The 20,624-nt window shown below is 43.9% G+C and overlaps 3 protein-coding genes across 11 annotated transcripts in view; 2 read left to right on the top strand and 1 right to left on the bottom strand.

Moving 5' to 3' along the window:
- The first annotated feature begins 226 nt into the window (after nt 1-226).
- On the top strand, nt 227-8,783 carry KCTD9 (potassium channel tetramerization domain containing 9). Its single transcript, XM_065856700.2, has 12 exons — nt 227-327; nt 1,239-1,360; nt 1,991-2,034; nt 2,194-2,290; nt 2,781-2,839; nt 3,405-3,533; nt 4,146-4,213; nt 4,316-4,411; nt 4,839-4,988; nt 5,339-5,444; nt 5,653-5,786; nt 6,555-8,783. Exons 1-12 carry the CDS (start codon nt 280-282, stop codon nt 6,669-6,671), a joined length of 1,170 nt encoding a protein of 389 aa, XP_065712772.1. The 5' UTR covers nt 227-279; the 3' UTR covers nt 6,672-8,783.
- Nucleotides 8,784-11,198: 2,415 nt separating this feature from the next.
- GNRH1 (gonadotropin releasing hormone 1) lies at nt 11,199-14,784 on the top strand. Its single transcript, XM_065856546.2, has 4 exons — nt 11,199-11,379; nt 11,823-11,964; nt 12,265-12,360; nt 14,234-14,784. The coding sequence occupies exons 1-4, from the start codon at nt 11,315-11,317 to the stop codon at nt 14,270-14,272; spliced, it is 342 nt and encodes a 113-aa protein (XP_065712618.1). The 5' UTR covers nt 11,199-11,314; the 3' UTR covers nt 14,273-14,784.
- The window catches only part of DOCK5 (dedicator of cytokinesis 5), a 98,854-nt gene continuing 92,893 nt past the window's right edge, over nt 14,664-20,624 (bottom strand). For 7 of the 9 annotated variants that reach the window (XM_071799462.1, XM_071799461.1, XM_071799463.1 and 4 more), the window contains one exon: nt 14,664-19,404. In XM_071799462.1, the coding sequence (XP_071655563.1) occupies nt 19,303-19,404 (102 nt within the window). In that variant the 3' untranslated portion in view covers nt 14,664-19,302. The remainder of the gene's footprint in view (nt 19,405-20,624) is intronic. The other 2 variants (XR_011735883.1, XR_011735884.1) reach the window with 2 other exon arrangements.

Consider the following 20,624-nt stretch of genomic DNA (forward strand, 5'->3'; position numbering starts at 1 on the left):
GACAGGCGGCACCAATCAAAGGCGACTCTGTTCTAAGTCACGCTTTATGCAAATGTAAGGTTTTACTCCTCCCCTGATTGGCTACCGGCTGCGCCAATGCCGGCTCACCCCCCGCCGCTCCGTTGACATTTCCCTGCCCACACCCCCTCGCTCCGCCCACTCCGACGGAACGCGCTTCTTATTGGCCAGCGAGCCAGGCGCGGTAACACCACCATTGGCCAGAGCGCGTGTCGGTCAGCGCTCGCTGCCTTCCGGGTTCGGAGCGGGGGCCGCCGCAGCATGAGGCGGGTCACGCTGTTCGTGAACGGCAGCCCCCGGAACGGGAAGGTGAGCGGCGGGCGGGGGGTCCTGCGGGGAGGGGACTCCCGGGGCGGTGGCGGATGGGGGGGTGATGCGCTCGGCCGCCTCCCGGGGGCTGCGGGGGCCGGGTCTGGGGCTGCTGCCGGCGGAGCGGGGGGGTCCCCGGCGGCAAACAGCGGCTGTTGGTCTGTCTGCGGGGGGGGATCGCCAGGGGCGAAAACTTCTTGTTGGATTTCAAGTCACCTTGGTTATTGTCATCGATTGGGGCACCGGGGTGATCTGAGGCTGGAGCGGCTGTGCTGGGGCTTGGAGTGTTCACCTGGAGAAGATCCGAGGAGACCTTACTGCGGCCTTTCTGTGCTTACAATAAAGATGGGGATGGAGTTTTGAGCAGGGTCTGTTGCGATAGGGGTGATGGTTTTAAACTAAAGCAGGGGAGATTTAGGTCAGATATAAGGAATTGTTGGCCGTGAGGGTGGTGAGAGCCTGGCCCAGGTTGCCCAGAGAGGTGGTGGATGAACCATCCCCGGAGACATCCCAGGCCAGGCTGGACGGGGCTCTGAGCAACCTGAGCTGGTGAAGATGTCCCTGCTCATGGCAGGGGTGGCACTAAGTGACCTAAAAAGGTCCCTTCAACCCAAACCCTTCTGTGATGATCGATTCGGGTCCTGCTGACATGTCCCTGTACCGGTGGGGAGCACATACATTAAATCCTGTGGGCTATCAAGTCTCTGCCTGGTCTGACGAATGTTGTACACGTTCTGTGGGATAGCCAATAAAACACAATGGTTTAAACTCTGCTCGCTTGTTTAAACTCATGTAGTAATGTTTCAAGAGTGAAAAGAAGGTAATGATAGCCCAGGGACCAAGTCTGAAATGGCAGAAATGATATGAAATGATATGAACCCAGTGCCTGCAGCCACCTCTCTGTTCCACAGGTTGTGGCCGTGTATGGGACTTTATCAGATCTGCTCTCTGTGGCCAGTAATAAGCTGGGAATAAAAGCGACCAGTGTTTACAATGGAAAAGGCGGACTCATCGATGATATCGCTTTGATTAGGTAAGGCTTACCCAATAAAACTAAAATCACGGAAGCGGATTAACAGACTTGCTATTAATCCTCTGACCTTAATCGATAACCAGTGATTTCCTTAAGAACAATCTTGCCATTGCCAGCCAGTGTGCCCAAAGGTGCTTTACTGCCTCAAGGTAAAATAACACTGTCTTTTGAACTTCAAAGCATTTCCGTCTTGATGAATCAGGACTTGATCCAAGCTGGAGTTTATGCATTTAACATCCCCCTGTGCTGATTCACAGCGCAGTGCATGTACCAGGAAAACCCCCCTGTTCTGGCTGGCACTTGGATGAGTTTGTTTTGAAAAGGAGACAAACTGGAGCATTGCCTTGGCTTCACAGACCACTCCAACAGTGCGGAGGAAAGCGACTATTTTGTAAAAGTAAACAGAAGTAGGAAGTGATCCCTACCTGGCTGATGCAGACAACATCTCTAGTGAAGTCACTCCTATTACAATCCACTGGAATCTGCAAAATTAAGATAAAAATCAGATACTAAAGTTCTAACTAATAGCAACCTCTTATCATTTACTGAACTAATAAGGAAGGGTTCCCACTGTCACTTACTGATTATAATTAATCTTTCTTTCTCTTCGTCTTCCCCTGCCCCTTCCAGGGATGACGATGTTTTGTTTGTCTGCGAAGGGGAACCATTCATTGGTAAGTCTGTAATTCCTGCGTTTAACCTTGTGCTTCATGGAAGGAGGTTCCATTAAGTTTTATTTCCTGGTGTTTTCAGAAGATTCCTCTTACCATACAGAGGATTCAGAAATATTCACAGTTTTTCTAATCATTACTGTGTCTTTCTCATCTGTGCAGATCCTCAGGGCGATGGGAGACCTCACGAAGAACTAACGGGGTCACACACGGATTGGTTGACACTCAACGTTGGAGGCCGATACTTCACCACTACCCGGTACAAATGCAACTAGTTGGTTTTGTTCTTAAACAACTCGATTTCAGGGGTTATAGCAGCTGGTAGTGAGTGTACATTCAGTTCAGAGGCTTCAGATGCTCTTGCAAAAGAACAAGAAAAATAACTTACTATGGAGCAGGAGTTCTTTGACTTGTGCGACTTTCTATTTCCTATTTGCTACCACAATTTTGCAACAGATTAATTCTTAAACAGTTTACATATGAAGTAAAGCTCAAAAAGCCTGAAGAGGCCTGGATTTATCATTGGAATATCTCAGTTAAGTGAGTGCTTTGTATTTAAATTACCTTTACAATACCTCGGGTCAGAAATGTATATTGTTATCCCACTATATGAAATGAAATCAGTTCAGTGCTGTAGCCGTTGGAACAGGTATCGCTCACCGAGGGCAGAAAACACACCCCAAGCAGCAAGGTTGGCTCTGGAGGAAAACATTCCATGTGAAATAAAATCGCGCTGCCTTGTTTTCTAGGAGCACTTTGGTTAATAAAGAACCTGACAGTATGTTGGCCCACATGTTTAAAGATAAAGGTCAGTATATTGGAGTAAACTTTATTTTTTAAGCTGAAAAAATAGCGAAGTAGGGAAAAAGCCCTAGCATGTCGAGACTCTTGTTTATACGTTAAAATATCCAGAGTATTAAAGCATCAAAGCAGGACGTGTCGTTGTTCTGCCCATGTAACGCTTATCTCACAAACTGAAAATGTAACTTCCATCCATAGTTAATACCATGCGGTCTTTTTTTGGTTGGTTGTTTGATTTTTATGTTTTCATCTTATTGTTGCTCAGTTTTGCCAACAGAAGCGATGGGCAAACACTGTACGAAACAGCCTTTAGGAGATGAAAATCTCAACGCTGCTTTTATTCTAGCAATGATTCTTATGTACGCGATAAAATGTTATTTATAGCACCAGTGAATTCGTTTTAAGGTGATTTCCCTCCTCCCCCTGTTTTTTTCCTTCCTTTCCACCAAAAAATGCCCTTTTGGGTGGGGTATTTCATAACCCAGTACCCCTTTGTAGTAACAGCCTGAAACCGAAGCGAATGCTCTTTTGTTAATATATGACATTTAATGGTGTGTATGTTGTGGAAACAGATGCATGGGGCAATAAGCAAGATCACAGAGGAGCATTCCTCATTGACCGCAGTCCGGAGTATTTCGAGCCAATTTTGAACTATTTGCGTCACGGACAGCTCATTGTAAACGATGGCATTAATTTGCTGGGTAGGTATTACCTGTGTGACAGCTCCTAAATTAATACTCTTTAGAAGCTGAACTTTGCCCTCAGGTAAACACGATAAAGCTGGTGGGACTTTGCTCATCTAAATGTTTGAGATTTTTCTTTGGTGAATTTATTCTCAAGCATTGCATTTCCACATGCTTGGTTTAATGAAGATATACTGTTTAAACTTATTTATCTTGAGAGCATTACGAATTCTCCGCACTGGATTAATATCCGGCCACAATTCAGAATTTGATATTTTCAAGCTAATGCTGGAATTGGAAATACTCTTTTTGAGTTATTTTTTCCCTTTAGCTGCAAGCAAGCTCAACTCCCCTTCTGTCCAGTTACCTCTAATATAACTTATGTGGTTGTCAGTTTTATTACTTCATGGATTTCTTAGAGACTCCTTAAACTTCAATAAGCGATCTGTTCATCTTTGTTAGCGTAGCAAAAATGTCTAGAAGTTATAACAAGTAGGGAAAGTCCATTGAATTGATGCTTCTCCAATAGGGAGGATGGATTAACCCAAATTCGCCGGTATGTTCTTGCTGTGGCTCCACACTCTCGTTAACAGCTCCCCGTTAATCACAAGTATTTCTTTGTTTCGATAGGTGTTTTGGAAGAAGCCAGGTTTTTTGGTATCGATTCACTAATTGAACACCTAGAAGTAGCTATTAAGGTAACTTGTTTTCTCTAAGACACGACTGCACAAGTTGTGTTCTTCCAGGCAATAAATAACGGAGTCCTATCCGTGTTAGCTGTTAAACCACTCTCTCCGCAGAACTCCCAGCCGGCTGAGGATCATTCTCCTATATCACGAAAGGAGTTTGTCCGGTTCCTACTGGCCACCCCAACCAAGTCTGAGCTGCGATGTCAGGTGCAAAAATGCAAACTTTGTCTTGATCTGTAGTGTCTGGGGGCGAAATATCCTGCAGCATCGTGTGACAACGTGAAATTCCAACTCATTTTTAAATGGGTTTTGATCCCAAGCTGCAGCAGAGAGACCTTAACATGAAATTCAAGTGCACTGTTTGGGCTGCTTTCATTCGTTAGGTTCAAAGTCTCCTGGATGAATAATTTAAGCTCATTTAAGTGTCCTTGGTTATGCTAGTGCATTCTACAATGCTTGATAGCTTTGCATTTACATTTCATTAGCCTTAAGCAGTAGAATGCATGGTCTTGCGTGTCGATATCTATAGCCCTGTGTATATTTATATACACATGTACACATACATAATTCCCTTAACTGTTTTGTGTTCAAAGCTATGCCGTCTGTAACTTTTGGGGGTTTATTTTGTTTTTAGGGTCTCAATTTCAGCGGAGCAGATCTTTCACGTCTGGATCTTCGATACATTAATTTCAAGATGGCAAACCTGAGCCGCTGCAACCTCGCGCACGCCAACCTGTGCTGTGCGAATCTCGAAAGAGCCGACCTCTCCGGATCAGTGCTCGATGTAAGAATGGTCACGTCCTGGAAAGTCTGGGCTGTCCTTTAGCTGTTTTAACAGAAGAGGAACTGGAACAAGCAGATAAGCGTAAAACGTGCAGTTCTTCAATATTTCCAGTGATTGTTCTAGTTAGACCACTTCAAAAGCTTTTTGAAGCTATCTTAAAGAAGAAAAGGGCAGTGGGTGAGAATCATCTGCCTTCCTGGTGATAAAGAAACAGCACAGCAATCTTAGACAAGGCTGGTGTGCTTGTATAGGATTCACTTCCAAAACAGAAATGAAAAGCATGCTCTGATCACTTTTGGTATCGTTCATCTTGGCACTTTTCTGACTGTCATGCCCTGTCTCTCTCTCAGTGTGCAAATCTCCAAGGGGTGAAGATGCTGTGTTCCAACGCAGAAGGAGCGTCTCTCAAAGGCTGCAATTTTGAAGACCCATCAGGCCTTAAAGCTAATTTGGAAGGTAAGAAGCTTTTGCCTGTTAGGTGCATGTGAAAGATTTAGCCGTGGTTTGTACAACCCACGTTTTCATGAGAAGAGGCCGCAGATACCGGACTGTGTGAACATAAGATTCCAAGTTCTACCTTGACACAGCTCTGAGGAAGCATCCTGCTGGAGCTACGGTGTTTCTGACTGTTTTTCCGTGTAAAACAACTATGTGTGTGTTTTAGGCGCTAACCTGAAAGGCGTTGACATGGAAGGCAGCCAAATGACAGGAATTAATCTCAGAGTGGCAACGCTGAAAAACGCAAAACTAAAAAACTGTAACCTTAGAGGAGCAACTTTGGCAGGAACTGATTTGGAAGTGAGTTATGATCCTTTTTATATCCTAACTAGTCAACTGATGAAATGTTGAGGATTGCTGGTTTTTGGCTGAGTTCACCAGCCTCAAACTAGACAGAGCGCGCTGATCTTTTTCAGTCCTAGTGAGCTATGGATGATCTAAGGAATCACATTTCATTCTAATTCGGATTTGCCAGCACCTCAAAGCCGCAGGAATGGCTCGTACCATCTCAAAAGTGATGCACGGACATGTGCTACACTGAACTCTTGGGGTGAGATCAGGCCACCACTGAAGAAACATGCAGTTGCCTGGGTCTGGGGGGTGTTTTTGATCCTGGGATGTGATTTGTAGAGTAATGATGGCATCTTACCTGACTGGTGGCACGTGGTACACTGCTGTCTCTATGAATTAGACAAACTAGCTCCTCTTCAAGCTGTGGACTTGGCTGTTTCATCCTCAAATACTAGAGAAGAGTTCAGAGTAACCTCTGGTGAGACTGCAAGAGGCAGCTTCTTTCTGGCTTTGTTCAGCAAGCATTAGTAAAGCCTGGAAGATAATTTGATATGAAGAGTGTAAGTCTAACAACTTAAAAAGAAATCCAGATGTTACTGTAAAAAAACCCTACTCCCTTACAAGAAGGAACTAAAACTAAATTGGAGTGATAGACTACAAGTTTACACTGACATTTATGGAAGTAAATGTGGTTTCTGTGTAAAGGTAGTTAAGGTGAAGTTTAGAACTGAGTTCTGGCTATATTCAAGTAACGTTTGTTTTCTTTTTGCCATTTAGAATTGTGATCTATCAGGTTGCGATCTCCAAGAAGCTAACCTGAGGGGATCGAACGTAAAAGGAGCCATCTTCGAAGAGATGCTGACACCTTTGCACATGTCTCAGAGCGTCAGATAGGGAAGAAAATACGCCGAAGAGGAAGGAATGAAAACATTTCTTGTGACGTTCTTCACCTCCTCCCCTTATTCAGTTAGAAGTAATGGTTATTAGACAACTTACATTTGCAGTAGTGCCTACGTAAACTCTTCTTTGATCACTTTTAGGGGAGGGAGATTTAAGAGGTAGAAACAGGCGCTGTTTCTGCCTTTGTGAACAGAGTGAGGAGTGGGGCTGGTTCTACAACCAGAGCGTGCGGCCGGTTTGGGGCGGGAGGGTTAAATAGCTTCATTGTTTAGCATTGCCTCACTTCGGAATGCGTGTTAATTTATAAAGCACAATATATGCAATTCTATTTATTAAATCTGTAGCTGCAATATGAATAGAAAATGTTATTCATGGATAGTAGCAACAACGTTCAGGTTTACAGTTAGACTAGTGTATTTACAGTTAGTTTCGTCATTCATGCACAATGTATTAAATGAGATGTGGTTTAGACGTTGTCCACAGGATGTTTTCAGGTACTCTTCTGGGGTGAAAACAGGAGTTAACTGTCATCATAGGTAATTTATTGCCTTGTAGTAGTTTGAATGCAGGTATAGAACAGCTTTATCGTCTTCTATAATGTGCAGGGGAAGCGGCTTCCACTGAAGGGATCTGCCCACACAGCCGATTTAGTTCTAAAACATCCCCGTTCAGAAATTGGATGTCTTGTTTAATCCTTTCCAAATGAGTCTGCAATTGCACTATCAATCAGAGCCGGTAAGAGAAATTCTTGTGCTTTCAGACGTCCTAGAGGAGCTGGAGATTTTTCATTCTTTGTGGGGAATTAAATGTACATAGGAAAATACAAAATACTGTCACCAAAGCAGAGCTAAGCCCTGGGGCCAGAGAACATGCTCAGTCATCCAGTGTGGGAACAAATGGCCCATTTCCCCTCAAAAATACTATGCAAATATGGAATTCTTGAAAGCGTGGGCATAATCCCTTACCGGCCAGATCTCAAGTGTCCCACTTCACGCCTGCTTGAAGCGGCTGCAAAAACATCTTTCATAGGGCAAAGTGCCCTTTCCACAACTGCTTTATGTGTGAGTAAATCGGGAACTCTGCGACTTCTGCAGAGCAGAGGCCGCACAGCATCTCGTGAAGTGGTGTGCTTTGTTTAATAGGCTGTTTCCGTTGTAGTACTGATCTAGCTGTCATCTAACACAACATTCATTTTACACACAATCAAAAAGCACACAAACCTAATACCAAAAACAAAAAAGGTGCATCAAGAACTCTTACCTCAGATGCTTACTTAAAACACCCCAAAGTTAAAACTAAGCTTGAATCTAAGGAAGTGCAGCTGTTACTGGAAGTTAAGAACCAGTGTATCCTAAAGCTTACGGAAGGTGACAGTGTTGTTAGCAGGCGTTTGAGTTCCACCCTCACTTCAGCGGGTTGGTTTTTCATTTCAGTGCAGATTTCTTGTCCTCTGAATGGTTTTGTTGTCTCCATGGTTGTTATGAAAATGCTGCTTTGCCATCAGCCTAGAAAGATGAGATCAGGACCAGTGTGTGATTTCATTGGGGGAATGGCAGATTCTCCCTTGTTTTCAAGTTGTGTTGACTCAGGCATATGACATGAACTTCTGGGACTCAAAATCCCAAAGCCATCTGGTTCAGGATCGGGATTTGATCTCCTCCAGATTCCCAGGCCTCTTATCTGGCCCTGGGACAACACGGTGAATACACCTCTAGGTTCAAGGGAGATATTGCAGTGTGGTTTTGGAGTCTTGCTCCCACCTCATCGCTTTCATTGAGAGTGATGTATGTGTTGCAGTAGAAGATTCGTAGGGCTAGAGAAATAAATGAATTATTTTTCTTTATCATATTTTGTAGCTGGCAGAAGTAAAATATTGTATGGAAGAAATATCTATTTTCATAATCACTGTGTATAAACTATATTTGAACTTCCACTGAAGCACTATGTTTTGAATAATCACAGCATGTGGCATCATCCATTCACAGATGAATTTAAGGTACCTCTTTTGCTATGACAAAGCTGTACGAATAGCCCAAAGTGGCCTATTCGGAAATTGCAGGTTCCGGCCTAATTTAAATTGCATTAATAAAAGTGTGAAATATTAAAGTGTCTTGGCTGTCTTAATTAAAAAGAAATCTCAATCTTTAATGGGAAGGACAACAAGAGAACACAACTTTTAACTTTGATAGCTCCTTGTATAGAGACTTAAAAACACTGTAGCTAAAGTTGGGTTTGCTCTTTGTAAGAGCCTGACTGTCACCTTAGCCTGGATTTGTGTGTAGCCAGTGCTTTCTCAAATGGACTAGTTCTTGTAGACTAGGATTTAACCACACTTGAGTACGTACTTTATGGAAAGACTGAGTTTTAGGTGCCCTTCTGCACAGGCAATCTGTGCTACAGCAGAAAGCCAAAGAATTTTCGCTTTGAAGCGCAAAGCTTCCCTGCTAGAACAAGTGAGTGTTACCTTGTGTTGTGGGGAGCGCTGCAAGCTTTCCACTGGAGTCTGGGAAATTTCACATGTATTTTGTCTTGTCGTGCATCTGGAGCACTTCTGGGCTTTTCTTCGTCTCCACCCTTCGTATTGGCTTAATAAAATAGTTGGAGTCAGAAGTCATGAGCCACAATTTACATAGGTATGTGTGCTATTTAAAACGCTTTCCACATTAGAGCGTGTCATTGCACAGCACAAGCAGCTCCGTCTTACTAAGGAAACGCTAAAGCACTTCTGGAAGAAAACAGCTTTGGTCTGGAAAAGTGCTCCTGGTTCAGTCTAATTAACTCTGTGATGATACCAATACACCAAATAAGTGCTGTAGAGCACCCCGAGAACAAAACTGGAAATAAATCCAGTTCTTTCTTCCGTTTCTCACCTCCAGGTCCCTTCTTTGGGGTAGGAATGCTGTCTGGAGAGCCGAAGAGACCCAACGGGGTAGGATACGCCTTTCCGGAGTGTCTGATAAGAGAGAGGTCTTGATTCTTGGAATGGGAACCCCCAAACCCAGGTTTTCCCAACCAGTCCCTGGCTCCTGTAGGTACTTCACAGCACCAGCAGGCATCAGCATTTCTCTCCCCAAACCAGTGCGCCGAAAGGTCTGGGAGCTCCTCTGAAAAGTCTCTATCAACCACACTGCAGTGTCTGAAGAGTAAAGAGAGGTCACAGGATGAAAACCCAGCCTCACGCTTTGATTTTTTGAGAGCACAAAGCTGGCACCTCCCAGCCCTTGGATCACACTTCGTTCGGACTCTGCCAAAAATCAGAGTAGTTTGGTGGTTTGTGTTACACGGGGCACTAAAAGTACTTGTGGGCAAACAAACCCGCCGTAAGCTGGTTTTTAACCTCCCAGCTCCTTTATGTGACTTACGACCGTGGCCTTGGGTTCCAGAGAAGACGTGGAGCGGGTCCCTCCCGATGTGCTGTTCGTTCCAGCTTCGAGCTGATCCAGCCTGTGGGTAAACAGAGTTGGTGTGAGATATTGAGGGTAGATTTGTTAAACCTAGCTTAAAACACTGGCTTAGGAAAAGGTGCAATTATTGGCTATGCAAGCCCCCTTCTCTCTTTAAACGTCATCCCTCGGGGTGAACAAAATCACTATTTACCTTTAAATAACCTTAATTTCTGCTATGCTCATCAGCAAAGAAAGGAGCCCTAAGATGGTGTTACAGGAAAATCTCCCTTCTGCAGCGATGTGCCTACGCCAAGCTCATATTTCTCCCACTGAAACGATTTATTTTCACAGCTTGATCAGTTTATCAAGCAAGTTAAATGTTGGCTACTCCTGCCGTGAGTAGGAGGAGCATTAGAACAGGAAGAATTACTCTTTGCTGGAGTCACTAAATCCTCCTTAAATTATTTACTTATTAAATTACTTTTAATCCATTAATCTCCAAAGGGTCATGGGAGCAGGAAGAGAGGATGTTTGGAGAACACTAAACATGATATATTCAATTGCACACAAAAGAGAGCATAGGAAGTCAAAATAGCTGCCAGATGGAGGAAAAAATTACAAAATGACTGAAGTCCTGCATGCTATCAACTCCTTTATTAAACTGCAGCATGTACGTTCTCAAGAATGCAGAACATGCATATGCACAATATAAATATCTATAAAATCCAAAATAATCGCAGGGTCCTATTCATGAGGCTCCATCATGACAACGAAGCACATTGAAAACTAATGTGCCAGTCCCTTTGATCAGTTCAACTCTGCATTTTATAAAGCAAAGAATATCAAGGAAAGGACTTTCAAAGGAACGAGCGAAACGCTCTGTGCTCGTTTATGCCCCCAAGGGCTGTTTCCTTCACACCTGAGATACAGAGATAGAGATGCAGCTGAATTCAAGCCCAAGAACTTTTACTTCAAAATTAGAAGCCACTGAAAGAAAAGATTGTGCATTTTCCAGCCGTCAGCTGGATCCGAACGTCGGATTTACAGCCTCTTTAAAGCAAGGCTGTTACTTTTACGGCTCCTAGAGAAAACAGCTGAATTTAATAGCCACGCCAGGGGGGTTCCAATTATGCGCTTTACTTCTGCTGCATTTAAACGATTTTAAGACCGAAATTGCAGCCTGTGAGATAGAATCAGCTCAAGTCACCTGCTGTGAAAGGTTTGGTGGGGGGGACGGTCTATAAAAGGGAGATGACGAGCACGATTTTCAAACAGAGAAGAGCTGGGGTTACTCTGGAACCTCTCCTGGCCAGCAGGTAATGTGCTTCAACAACACATCATATTCCATTGTCATGTATTCCATGCTTACAGATGCTTGTAGTAGAAGAAACCTGCATTAAGAGAGACTGCAAATAGCACTTTTTAAAGAGCTAGGGCATTAGAACAAAAACTGGCTAAAATGAACACATCTATCACATATCAACAGGGACTTGGATGGAACCTTTGAGGTCCAGACATTCCCTAAAACTCCAAAAGGGTGTTCAAAACCCCTAATTCAGATCTTCATCCAAGTTTTTGAGATGTTAAATCTCTTTTTAATGAGCGAATCCACACTTTGAGAGGCTCCAAATCCAGCTGTGGCTCACACAGGCACAACGCACAACTGGAGATCCAGAATTATAACACTGTCATAGTTTTATAAGATACAAACAGACCTGCGATGCCGTCGTGACCAGAAGGATGTTTTGCTCTCCCGCAGGATGGAGAAGTCCAGGAAGATCTTCGTGGGCGTCCTCCTGTTCATCCTGTCCATGGAAACCTGCTCGGCTCAGCACTGGTCGTACGGGCTGCAACCGGGAGGGAAGAGGAACGCGGAGAACCTGCTGGAATCGCTTCAAGAGGTGGGTTCTGGAGGGGAAAACAAGCCTGTTGTTTTAGCAAGGAAAGAGTGACACTGGCTTTAGGGTTTATGCACGTCTCTGGCTCTTTCCCCCCCAGACACACACACATCTGTATGGACATATGTATTTTTAAAGCAGTAATTGGCATGAGGGTAAGATGACATTTGACAACCTCGTGTTAGAACCTGGGAAGGAGGTGGATTTAAATAGTGCAGTGGAGCAGTTTCATCTGTAACTTGGGTAAAGGGGCTTTAGCAGAAAAATGTCTTTTCATGGTGGCTGTATCGCTTCCCAATGCAGATCGCACGTGAAATGGAAAAGTTGGGGGAAGTGCAGAAGAGCGAATGCCCAGGCTCAACGCAGCATTCCAGGCTGGGGGAGCTGAAGGAAGCCGTGGTAAGTGACACATCCATCCTTTTATCACTATGGGGAAATCAGAGATCAGTCCAGGCTGGGGAAGCACACGGAGAGCAGAGAAAAAAGGTGCTGGAAGAGCAGGAGGGGGCATGTAAGTTGAGTTTGCATGGCAATACCGGCTCTGCCCTTATTTAAGTACCTCAGAGCTCGTCTTAGGCCAGGACTACATTATTCTTGATGCTCCGGCTGTAGCGATGTCATTACTCAGTAAATTAAAACCAAAATAAAGTCAAACACATTCTACTGGAATACAAATCTCTGCAGCGCTCACAGATGCTCAACTTCAAAGGCGCTTTGCCAGCGGAAGGATGGAGCCATATGGAAGATGCTGCTCCCAAGGTCCCCAGCCTGGGAAATGTATTTTCCATTAGATGCTCTAATGCAATGACAGCAGAGACTCGACACACACGCTAACTGCCACACAAAGGATGCTCTCCAGCAAAAACGTGCTCTTTAATTAATATAGCGACACCTTGATCAGGCCAGATGGTCACCGCTTTCTGGGAAGCGTCTGCGCTGTGTTCAAAGTTGAAACACTCAAATCTCCACTTCATTTGTGAAGCCAAACCATAAAGTTTCAAGTAAATATTCTCGCTTTTCACTGAGGAACCTGGCCTGAAAACAGCTCATAAACTCGGTAACAGGAACACAGACAGGTGAGAGTCTGACTTCCATTGGATTTTTGTAGAGAAACTACCTAAACTCCAATTTTTTAGGTTATCTTTAATCATATTTGTACTGAACATCAAATGGGATCTTTGTCCATGACTCCGGCTTCCAGTAACACTCCCTGCACTATGAACAGCAGCTTAATATGAGCTTAATATGCTTAGGCTTTTAATTGCAAGAGAGTATGTTAGGCAGGAAAAGATACCACAGTAATTACCAGGATATTTGAAATGAGTTGAGGGCAATTTGGTCTTTTATTGCAGAGTTGCAGGGCTTCTTAGGTTGGATTCTTAGGTTTGCTCAGAAACTGCTGGTAATCTTGCACATACGTGTAAAAACTTCTGCATCAAACCCTTTGTTTGCAGGTCTTATTCCTGTAGCATAGTCCAAACTACATGGCCTTCTTATTTCTAGCCACTTAATGATATTGAAAGCAAATTAATACTTTTGCAGATGCTCTTTCAATGTAAAAAGTTCCTGCAGTTGAACGGGAATACCGTGCAATGAAAGGGGAGGTGTCTGCAAATGGTCCACCCTGTGGAAAAACCTCCCATTATCTTCATCATTTCCTGGAGAAGCTGGTAGTGAGCACAAACAAAACCACGAGATACAAAAGGGGAAAGAAATGACATATTCAGACAGCACATCTATCCAAAACACCTCAGGCTTTCAGCTCAGAGGTAACACCATAAATGACCATTCGAACAGGAGACCAGATCCAGCAGGATGTGACACAGGAACACGGTTTCCATGCGAAACGTGGTTGAAGCTGTGGTTTCACGTGCATTCTGCATTCAGCAGCTGCCGGGCCGGAGCCGCCAACAGATGCAGCGCTGGGCACGCACTTTGGGATGAAAAGGGCCATTAGGAGTGTTGGTGACATTACACCCTGCGATCACATCCACGGAGTGTTGGTGACATTACACCCTGCGATCACATCCACGGAGTGTTGGTGACATTACACCCTGCGATCACATCCACGGAGTGTTGGTGACATTACACCCCGCGATCACATCCACGGGCAGGTGGCAGGGAGATCGTGTCGGGTCAGATTTGTGTCATTCTAATCCTCCTTCCAGCGGAGACCGCAATATGAGTATTTTAGCGTCTGAGCAGGCTTTAAAACTCCATCAGCAAAGTTATTTCTTCTCTTTAAAATAAAGTATATGATGTGTGTTTACAGGGAAGTCTGATCGAGGGAGAAGCCAGACGGAAGATTTGAACCCACGAAGCCAAGTGGAACAACAGACCAAGAACAGAATTTCCAAGCTACGTTAAAATCAATTCCTCTGCTTAGATTGCGTTATGTGAATAACTGCTCTGAAGTCGCATTTAAGTAGCAGAAGATAATTGTGTAGATTATTAGCTTATATGTAAAAGCGACAGGGACTCAGCAGCGCTGGGTCTGCTGTGTCCTGCAATGAAAAATGTGGCTTAAAAGCTTTTGATTCAATTGTACAGACAACACCTGGACAGAGGCGCCGTCTGACCTCACAGCTCTCTGGATAAAACTCGATACGACTTTGTTTAAAACCACTAATAAACTTACTGTTCGGGTGTCACTCCACTTGCACTCCAGTAGTTCATGTATCAAAGACTTTTATATGCTCGTGTTTTACCGGTTCACCCATAAAAACTACATTTATTTTAAAAAGGTATTTACAAACTTTACAATAGTTAATACATTAAAAAAAAAAAAAGACCACGAAAATTTATACACCTTTGCTTTACAGACTTAGTGAATCATATGGCATTTACCCAGAGAGATGCAGACTCCCTTTCCAAAGCTTAACTCCTGCTCTTTCTTCAGAGCCACTATAAAAGCTGCATTTTTGGCTGATTCAGTTGCAGAGGACTAAAAGAAAGAGAAAAAAGAAGGTGTTTGCAGTCTGCAGAGCTGGGGTTTGTAACTAAACCATCACATCCAGGAGCTCGAAACACTCACAAAACCACGTTACACAACATCGAGATTCTCCTGAATTCAAGACAAACGTCTCCCAAGCTCTACCATGTCACGGAACCTTTAAAACACCAAAAATGACACCGATTAATAGCATGCATGCTGGGGCTGGATTTCAGAGCTGCTGAGGACTTACACCTCCAGCTAAAAACCACACAAATTCGCCCCGGTCCACTAGAACATTTGGTCTGCAACAGTAAATAAGGTAGAGAAGCTTTTAATCAAAAGAAATAAGTGAAAGAAGGTAGCAGCAGCAAGTCAGGAATGTTTTCACTATTAAAAGAACCCTACAGTTAAATTAGAGACGTCTTAAACTTATTATTTCCATTTACAATTATAAAAATAAATAAGGAGAGAGAATCTGAGCCATTCCCACTACAAGTCTAACTCACTGTTCATCTGTGGAGCAGACACTGGGCTGCACAGTGGGAAGGTTATTGATGCAGGTCCTGCATACACATGACGGTGTTTTGTGCCACTGCAGATCACAGAGCTGCTCTCCCTGGAATCGGTGTCCTTTCCTAATCCAATAATCCACTGAAATGGAAAGCTGTCTGCTCCTCTCTTCCCCTGCTGTGGATTAGAGCCTGCAACATTTTTAAAGGAATTTATCACAGCATGACAAATTTTAATTAAAAGCTCCAGAAAACAAGTGTCGAGCATATTTCTACAAATAAAAAAAAAAACACCAAAATCCTCTAAGACTTGAAATTTAAAACTGGCTTTGAACAACATGGCTATGAAATAGGATTAGGTTTTGTCTTCTCTGCAGACTGGATGTGTAGTTTTGAGATTTGTTTTATTCAAAACCACGAGCTGGGCAGAAACTGCTGTTTGCTTTCATTTCTGGTACACAGAGACATCATCATTATGGACAGTTCTGCTCATTTATAGCCCTCCAGTTCAAAAGCCATTAGGATACATTTCCAACAGCACCTAATTAACACGGAACGATGACCCTCACTTCGAAAACAAAGCAGTGAGACCTTAAATTGTCTCTGAAAATTAAGTCTCAGAACTTAAGTCAGGTCTGTAGCTAAAAGCAGAACACTAAAAACGAATGAGGGGCCTGGTGGGATTTCTCATAAGAGTGTGGGCACTTAATTCCACTTGATTAAAATCACTCAGGCCCCATGTTTATTCACACACTGAAACGCCCAAGTGCCTTTAAAAATCTGACACTTAGAAGACAATGTTTTTTCCTAAAACTGGCACAAAGGCCTAAATCATTTAGGCACAGCACAGAAATTCCATCTTATACCTCTAAGCAAACTGTGCTGACTTATATCAGCTAAGAACATAACCAGTCAGTAATGCATTTAAGAAAACTGAATGCCTATTTGTGAGTGCCAAAAGGCAAGAAGTGGGGAGAGTTTACAGCACTTTGGACTCTAGAACTAAAATAATGCTAAGAAAGAAAAAATCTCCCAGTTCTGACCCCTTTTCTGGCATAGCAACTGTTCATATATATTCCTAATGTTGGCAGCTGCGTGATCCAAGGAAGGAAAGGAGGGGAGAGGATAATTAACCACTTGCATGCTAAGTACTCTGTTCATAAATCCAGCCTATAAAACTGCAAGAACGGCAGTCGGAACCAAGTCTCCCCAAGTTAAAGAGCGTTGTGCAAAGGGTCATTAAAGATCAGCTGAAAAATTCTTCCTGTGGTCAGATTTGTAGGGCACAGTTCCCTCCTCCAGGAAGAAAAACAACCAACTTTTGCATGTACAAGGTCCATCTATGAGCTTAAGTTATGAAAGCAGATCAAAAAGGTAGGGAAATTTGACTAAAATAATCACTTGGAACCAAAATACCTGAAGGTGACAGGTAGTTTGTTACCAACTACACACAAAGCATCACCTGGGATTCCAGCAGAGTCTCCTGACTTACCAAAGGAGTGAAAAGCAAAGCTGCTCTGAAAGGAAATGCACCTAAGAACGAGGGAACAGGCAGATGTAGAGCGGGGAAAGGCACTGAATTCACAATAGGTGGTGTTAGCACGTCCTGCTCTCCAATTCAGACCACATCCTGCTGTTCTGCCTACAGCAAAATTCTCACCAAAGACAGAAAGTTCTCGTTCAAGTGAAGAGTTTCAGAGGATCCTTTGGTTGGTGTGTGCAGCAGAAGGAAGACAACGGCTGCAAGAAGAGGAAGAAGTGGACAGAAAATGAAAGACAAGAAAACCCTTGTGGTTTTCAAGTCAAGCGGCATCCACGTCCAAGAACATCGTGTGGAGCTGACACGTCCACGAAGGTTTCAGAGATTTCCCCTGAGAAGGAAACGGCCCAGAAGATGGTTGTGTGTACACTACAGCAAACACAACCAGGGATGGATGTGATGTGACTGCAGCTTCCAAAACGCCTCCAACCTCCTTTGTGATGTGAATCCAATGTGACCCTTTGTGGAAAGCAAGCTGCTCCGGAGCAGCAAAGCAGATCCGGCTCCTGCAGGTTTCTTTGGGAGTCACACTGAAGGCAAAGGAAGGTGCAGGAGCAAAAGAAAGGACTAGTTCAGGCTGAACAGAACAAAAAACCCAAGCAAAAACATGATCATTTTTGCAGTAAAGTAATGAAAGCCATTTAAGTCACGTGAGCAGAATAATGGTGTCGTGGCCTGCAAAAAACCAACAGTATTTGTATTTACTACTGTGAGCAACGTCCTCAGCAGCATTTTTTAGTGTGTTGTACCAGATCATCAGAAGCTAAATGACAATTATAGGTAACAAGCAAAATTATTTCCTGGAAGACAGAGCCCACGACAGACTCTTCATCAACGCTGATGATAAATAAACAGGCCACAAGCTCTAACCGAGCAGCCAAAGCTTTGTATCATTTCAGAAATAAACTTGGATCCAACTTCCTCAGCTGGTCCCTCTTTACGATGAGTTTTAAAAAACTCCGAACTTTTCAAAAGTTTGAATCTGAACTTTGCAAGCGAACTCCCACGTCGCCCAAGTTCCACAGTAAAACAGAATGAGTATTTTCTCTGGAAAATATCAGTGAAAAATAACAGCACCAACACAAGCCATGTATTTGATAAAAAGGCGAGTTACACTGTGGAGGGCTGGAGTAATCCAAGCCACAGGAAAGCAGATGGTTAATTGTCAGGTCTTCCACTTGCATCCCAAGTCTAAATGGCTCCTTGAAGTCTGGTGGCTGTTAAAAATCTATTAATAGATGGAGGGAGGCTATAAAACAAAGTGCAAGTACGGCCACAAATGGCTGCAGGGAGAAAAAAGAGGATGAGAAATAACTACATTTGTGTGAATTTGCCCAGCCAAACTAAAGGTCACGGTAACGATGAGACTTTGTTCCTGAGGTCAGGATGTATAATGAGTTTTCCACCCTCTCCAAGTCGCTGGTACCAGTAAAGTGTTGGTATCAACGCAGCCTCTACTCAAGTATTCACAGGAGAGAAGCAACTTTTTCCACCCCACTAAAAAGCACGAAGGTGAAATATTGTACCAAGCCCTGGATGCAAGGACAAACCAAGCAGGTAACACAATTCAGGGAGGAATATCAACCGCTCTCCAGTGTTAAAACCAGAACCAACAGTGAAATTATGACAAAGCACTGGTGAACCTAAACTCTCCATTGGGAGTGAGCACCTGCCGCTCGTCAAGCAGAAATGGTATGAGGCACAACATCTGCACTTCATCTTAAATATATATGATGACTAGCAGGGAAAAAAGACGACTTGTTCTGCTAACGATGCTCAGGTCTCTGCCTGCAATCACGAATCTTAGGAGGCTGCACATCACACACCGGCACCTGATGTCTCAGGAGCCAACACTTGACAATTTAGGAATGGCTGCGATCTGCTTCGCTTCAAGCAAAGTGGGGCAGGAGGAGCGATCGGTGCAGAAGCACAGCTGTAAAACTGTAAGGGATTCATGTGAAAACACTGTAGGACATCTCATCCTGGTGTGGCTTACCTTGTTTCAAACAGTGAGGTAAATCACTTACAAACGACAGCTCTACGCTAGGAACAAGCTGCTGAAATTGCAACAGTGGAAAAAACTCTGGATAGACAAGACTAAAATAGACAAGAATTCCAGTAGGGCGACTTCTCCTGCTACGTGATTAGTGTTTCAGTACCAGAAAGTAAACCAGAGGTTGGGAATACAGTCAAAATATCAGTTCCTTTTGGTAGTTCCCAATGAAAACTCCAAGGGGAGGGAATGGAATGGCAGGTGAGACCACCAGTCTCTAGGGTCAGGGAGGCTCAGCACGTCGGTGCAAAGGAAGCGGCGGCTTCAGTCCAGGCACCGGCTGCGACCCCCGCAGCGCTGATCCTCACTGCAGTCCCTGCTCTGAAGAGACTACGCTGGATTTCCTGGTTTTCGGGGGCGGAGGGGGAGGTTTGGCTTCACGTCTGCTGGGTAGTGGTGGAGCAACCTGAGCAGATCAAACGAAAACACACAGAAAAAGAAAGCATTACCGGCAAGTTAAGACATTTTGCTTTGCCAAGCAAGAAATCCAAAAGCTCCCGCACTACTTGATGTTTTCTTCAGGACAAAACCTTTGAATTCGGTCTCTCAGTGCTACGTGCAGTTGATGGGGCAACAAGGACAGATCCCCAAGGGATAACAGACATGTTTTAATTGCTAGAATACACTTTAGATGCAGATCTACTTTAGTTGTTTGTGACCTGCATCCTGACTTGCAGTCAGAGCCATTTGTCCCTCTGTCCCACCTTTTGTTTATCAGTAAAATGGCAACAAACCCATTTCCCTCAAAGTTTCAAAACTCAACTGTTTTCCTCTTGGTGAGTGGCACCAAGTAGGGGTCAAAAGGATGTAAAATGCTTCCAAATCAGAACGATACAACTAACAACAAACCGGCAGCAAGTGCAGTTCTACTAAAGCAATCGCAACCTTCCTGCCCAGCACGGGGGTGTAGGATGTTTTATTCTTGCAGAAAATTGCACCAGTGGGTTCTCTGTTTGTTTTCAGGGTCATCCCAGAACAAATGAGATGCGAAAGGCCAGATGAACAAGGACATTGTGTGGCTCACCACTTGCTTCCCCAAAACCGCCAGCATTTCAGGACTCTTTTAAGTGAAGGAGAGAGTCAGCTTGACAACAACAGAGCAACAAAACCCTTCAGAAACTACTTTTACAATCTCTCTTTATAGCCCTTCCAATCCTCTTCACTTGGCCGCAAGCCAAGGTCAATGCTGCAAGCCAGGACATGTTAGTAATTAGTTTTCTTACAAGACTCAAGGGAAGGAGGCTCTTTCATTAATCCTCTTGAAGCAGTGACTCCCACAGCATCCCTAGAGCTGGCCCATCGCCACCGTGCCCGCCACCTATAGCAGCTATACTGCACAACTCTGACCAAACCAAGGGCAAAGCACAAAACCTCCCATTTATTCCACGCTTCAAGTGTCGTATCTCTAACAGAATCAAGCGATCAGCTGTTCTGTTGTCTTCCTGTAACATATTTTAAGTGCGGTCATTCTTTACATTCTTTTTGGTCAAATTCCAGCTCATCTCACTGAAGTACTCCATAAATCCCCTTTGCAAACTGGACTGGGGAAGATATCCATCCCTTTCCCTGTTACAAAAGGATGTTTTCTGTCCTGTGCATTGGCAGCAGTTGCAGTCTCACATCAGA

The sequence above is a fragment of the Patagioenas fasciata genome, chromosome 26, assembly GCF_037038585.1.
Source record: "Patagioenas fasciata isolate bPatFas1 chromosome 26, bPatFas1.hap1, whole genome shotgun sequence".
In the NCBI taxonomy this organism is placed as follows: domain Eukaryota; kingdom Metazoa; phylum Chordata; class Aves; order Columbiformes; family Columbidae; genus Patagioenas; species Patagioenas fasciata.

Coding starts and splice junctions, on each gene's coding strand:
- KCTD9 (XM_065856700.2), top strand. CDS start 280: ATGAGGCGGGTCACGCTGTTCGTGAACGGCAGCCCCCGGAACGGGAAG. Junction 3,534..4,145: donor CGATGGCATTAATTTGCTGG/GTAGGTATTACC, acceptor TTGTTTCGATAG/GTGTTTTGGAAGAAGCCAGG. Junction 5,787..6,554: donor TGGCAGGAACTGATTTGGAA/GTGAGTTATGAT, acceptor TTTGCCATTTAG/AATTGTGATCTATCAGGTTG.
- GNRH1 (XM_065856546.2), top strand. CDS start 11,315: ATGACGAGCACGATTTTCAAACAGAGAAGAGCTGGGGTTACTCTGGAA. Junction 11,380..11,822: donor GAACCTCTCCTGGCCAGCAG/GTAATGTGCTTC, acceptor GCTCTCCCGCAG/GATGGAGAAGTCCAGGAAGA. Junction 12,361..14,233: donor GGGAGCTGAAGGAAGCCGTG/GTAAGTGACACA, acceptor GTGTGTTTACAG/GGAAGTCTGATCGAGGGAGA.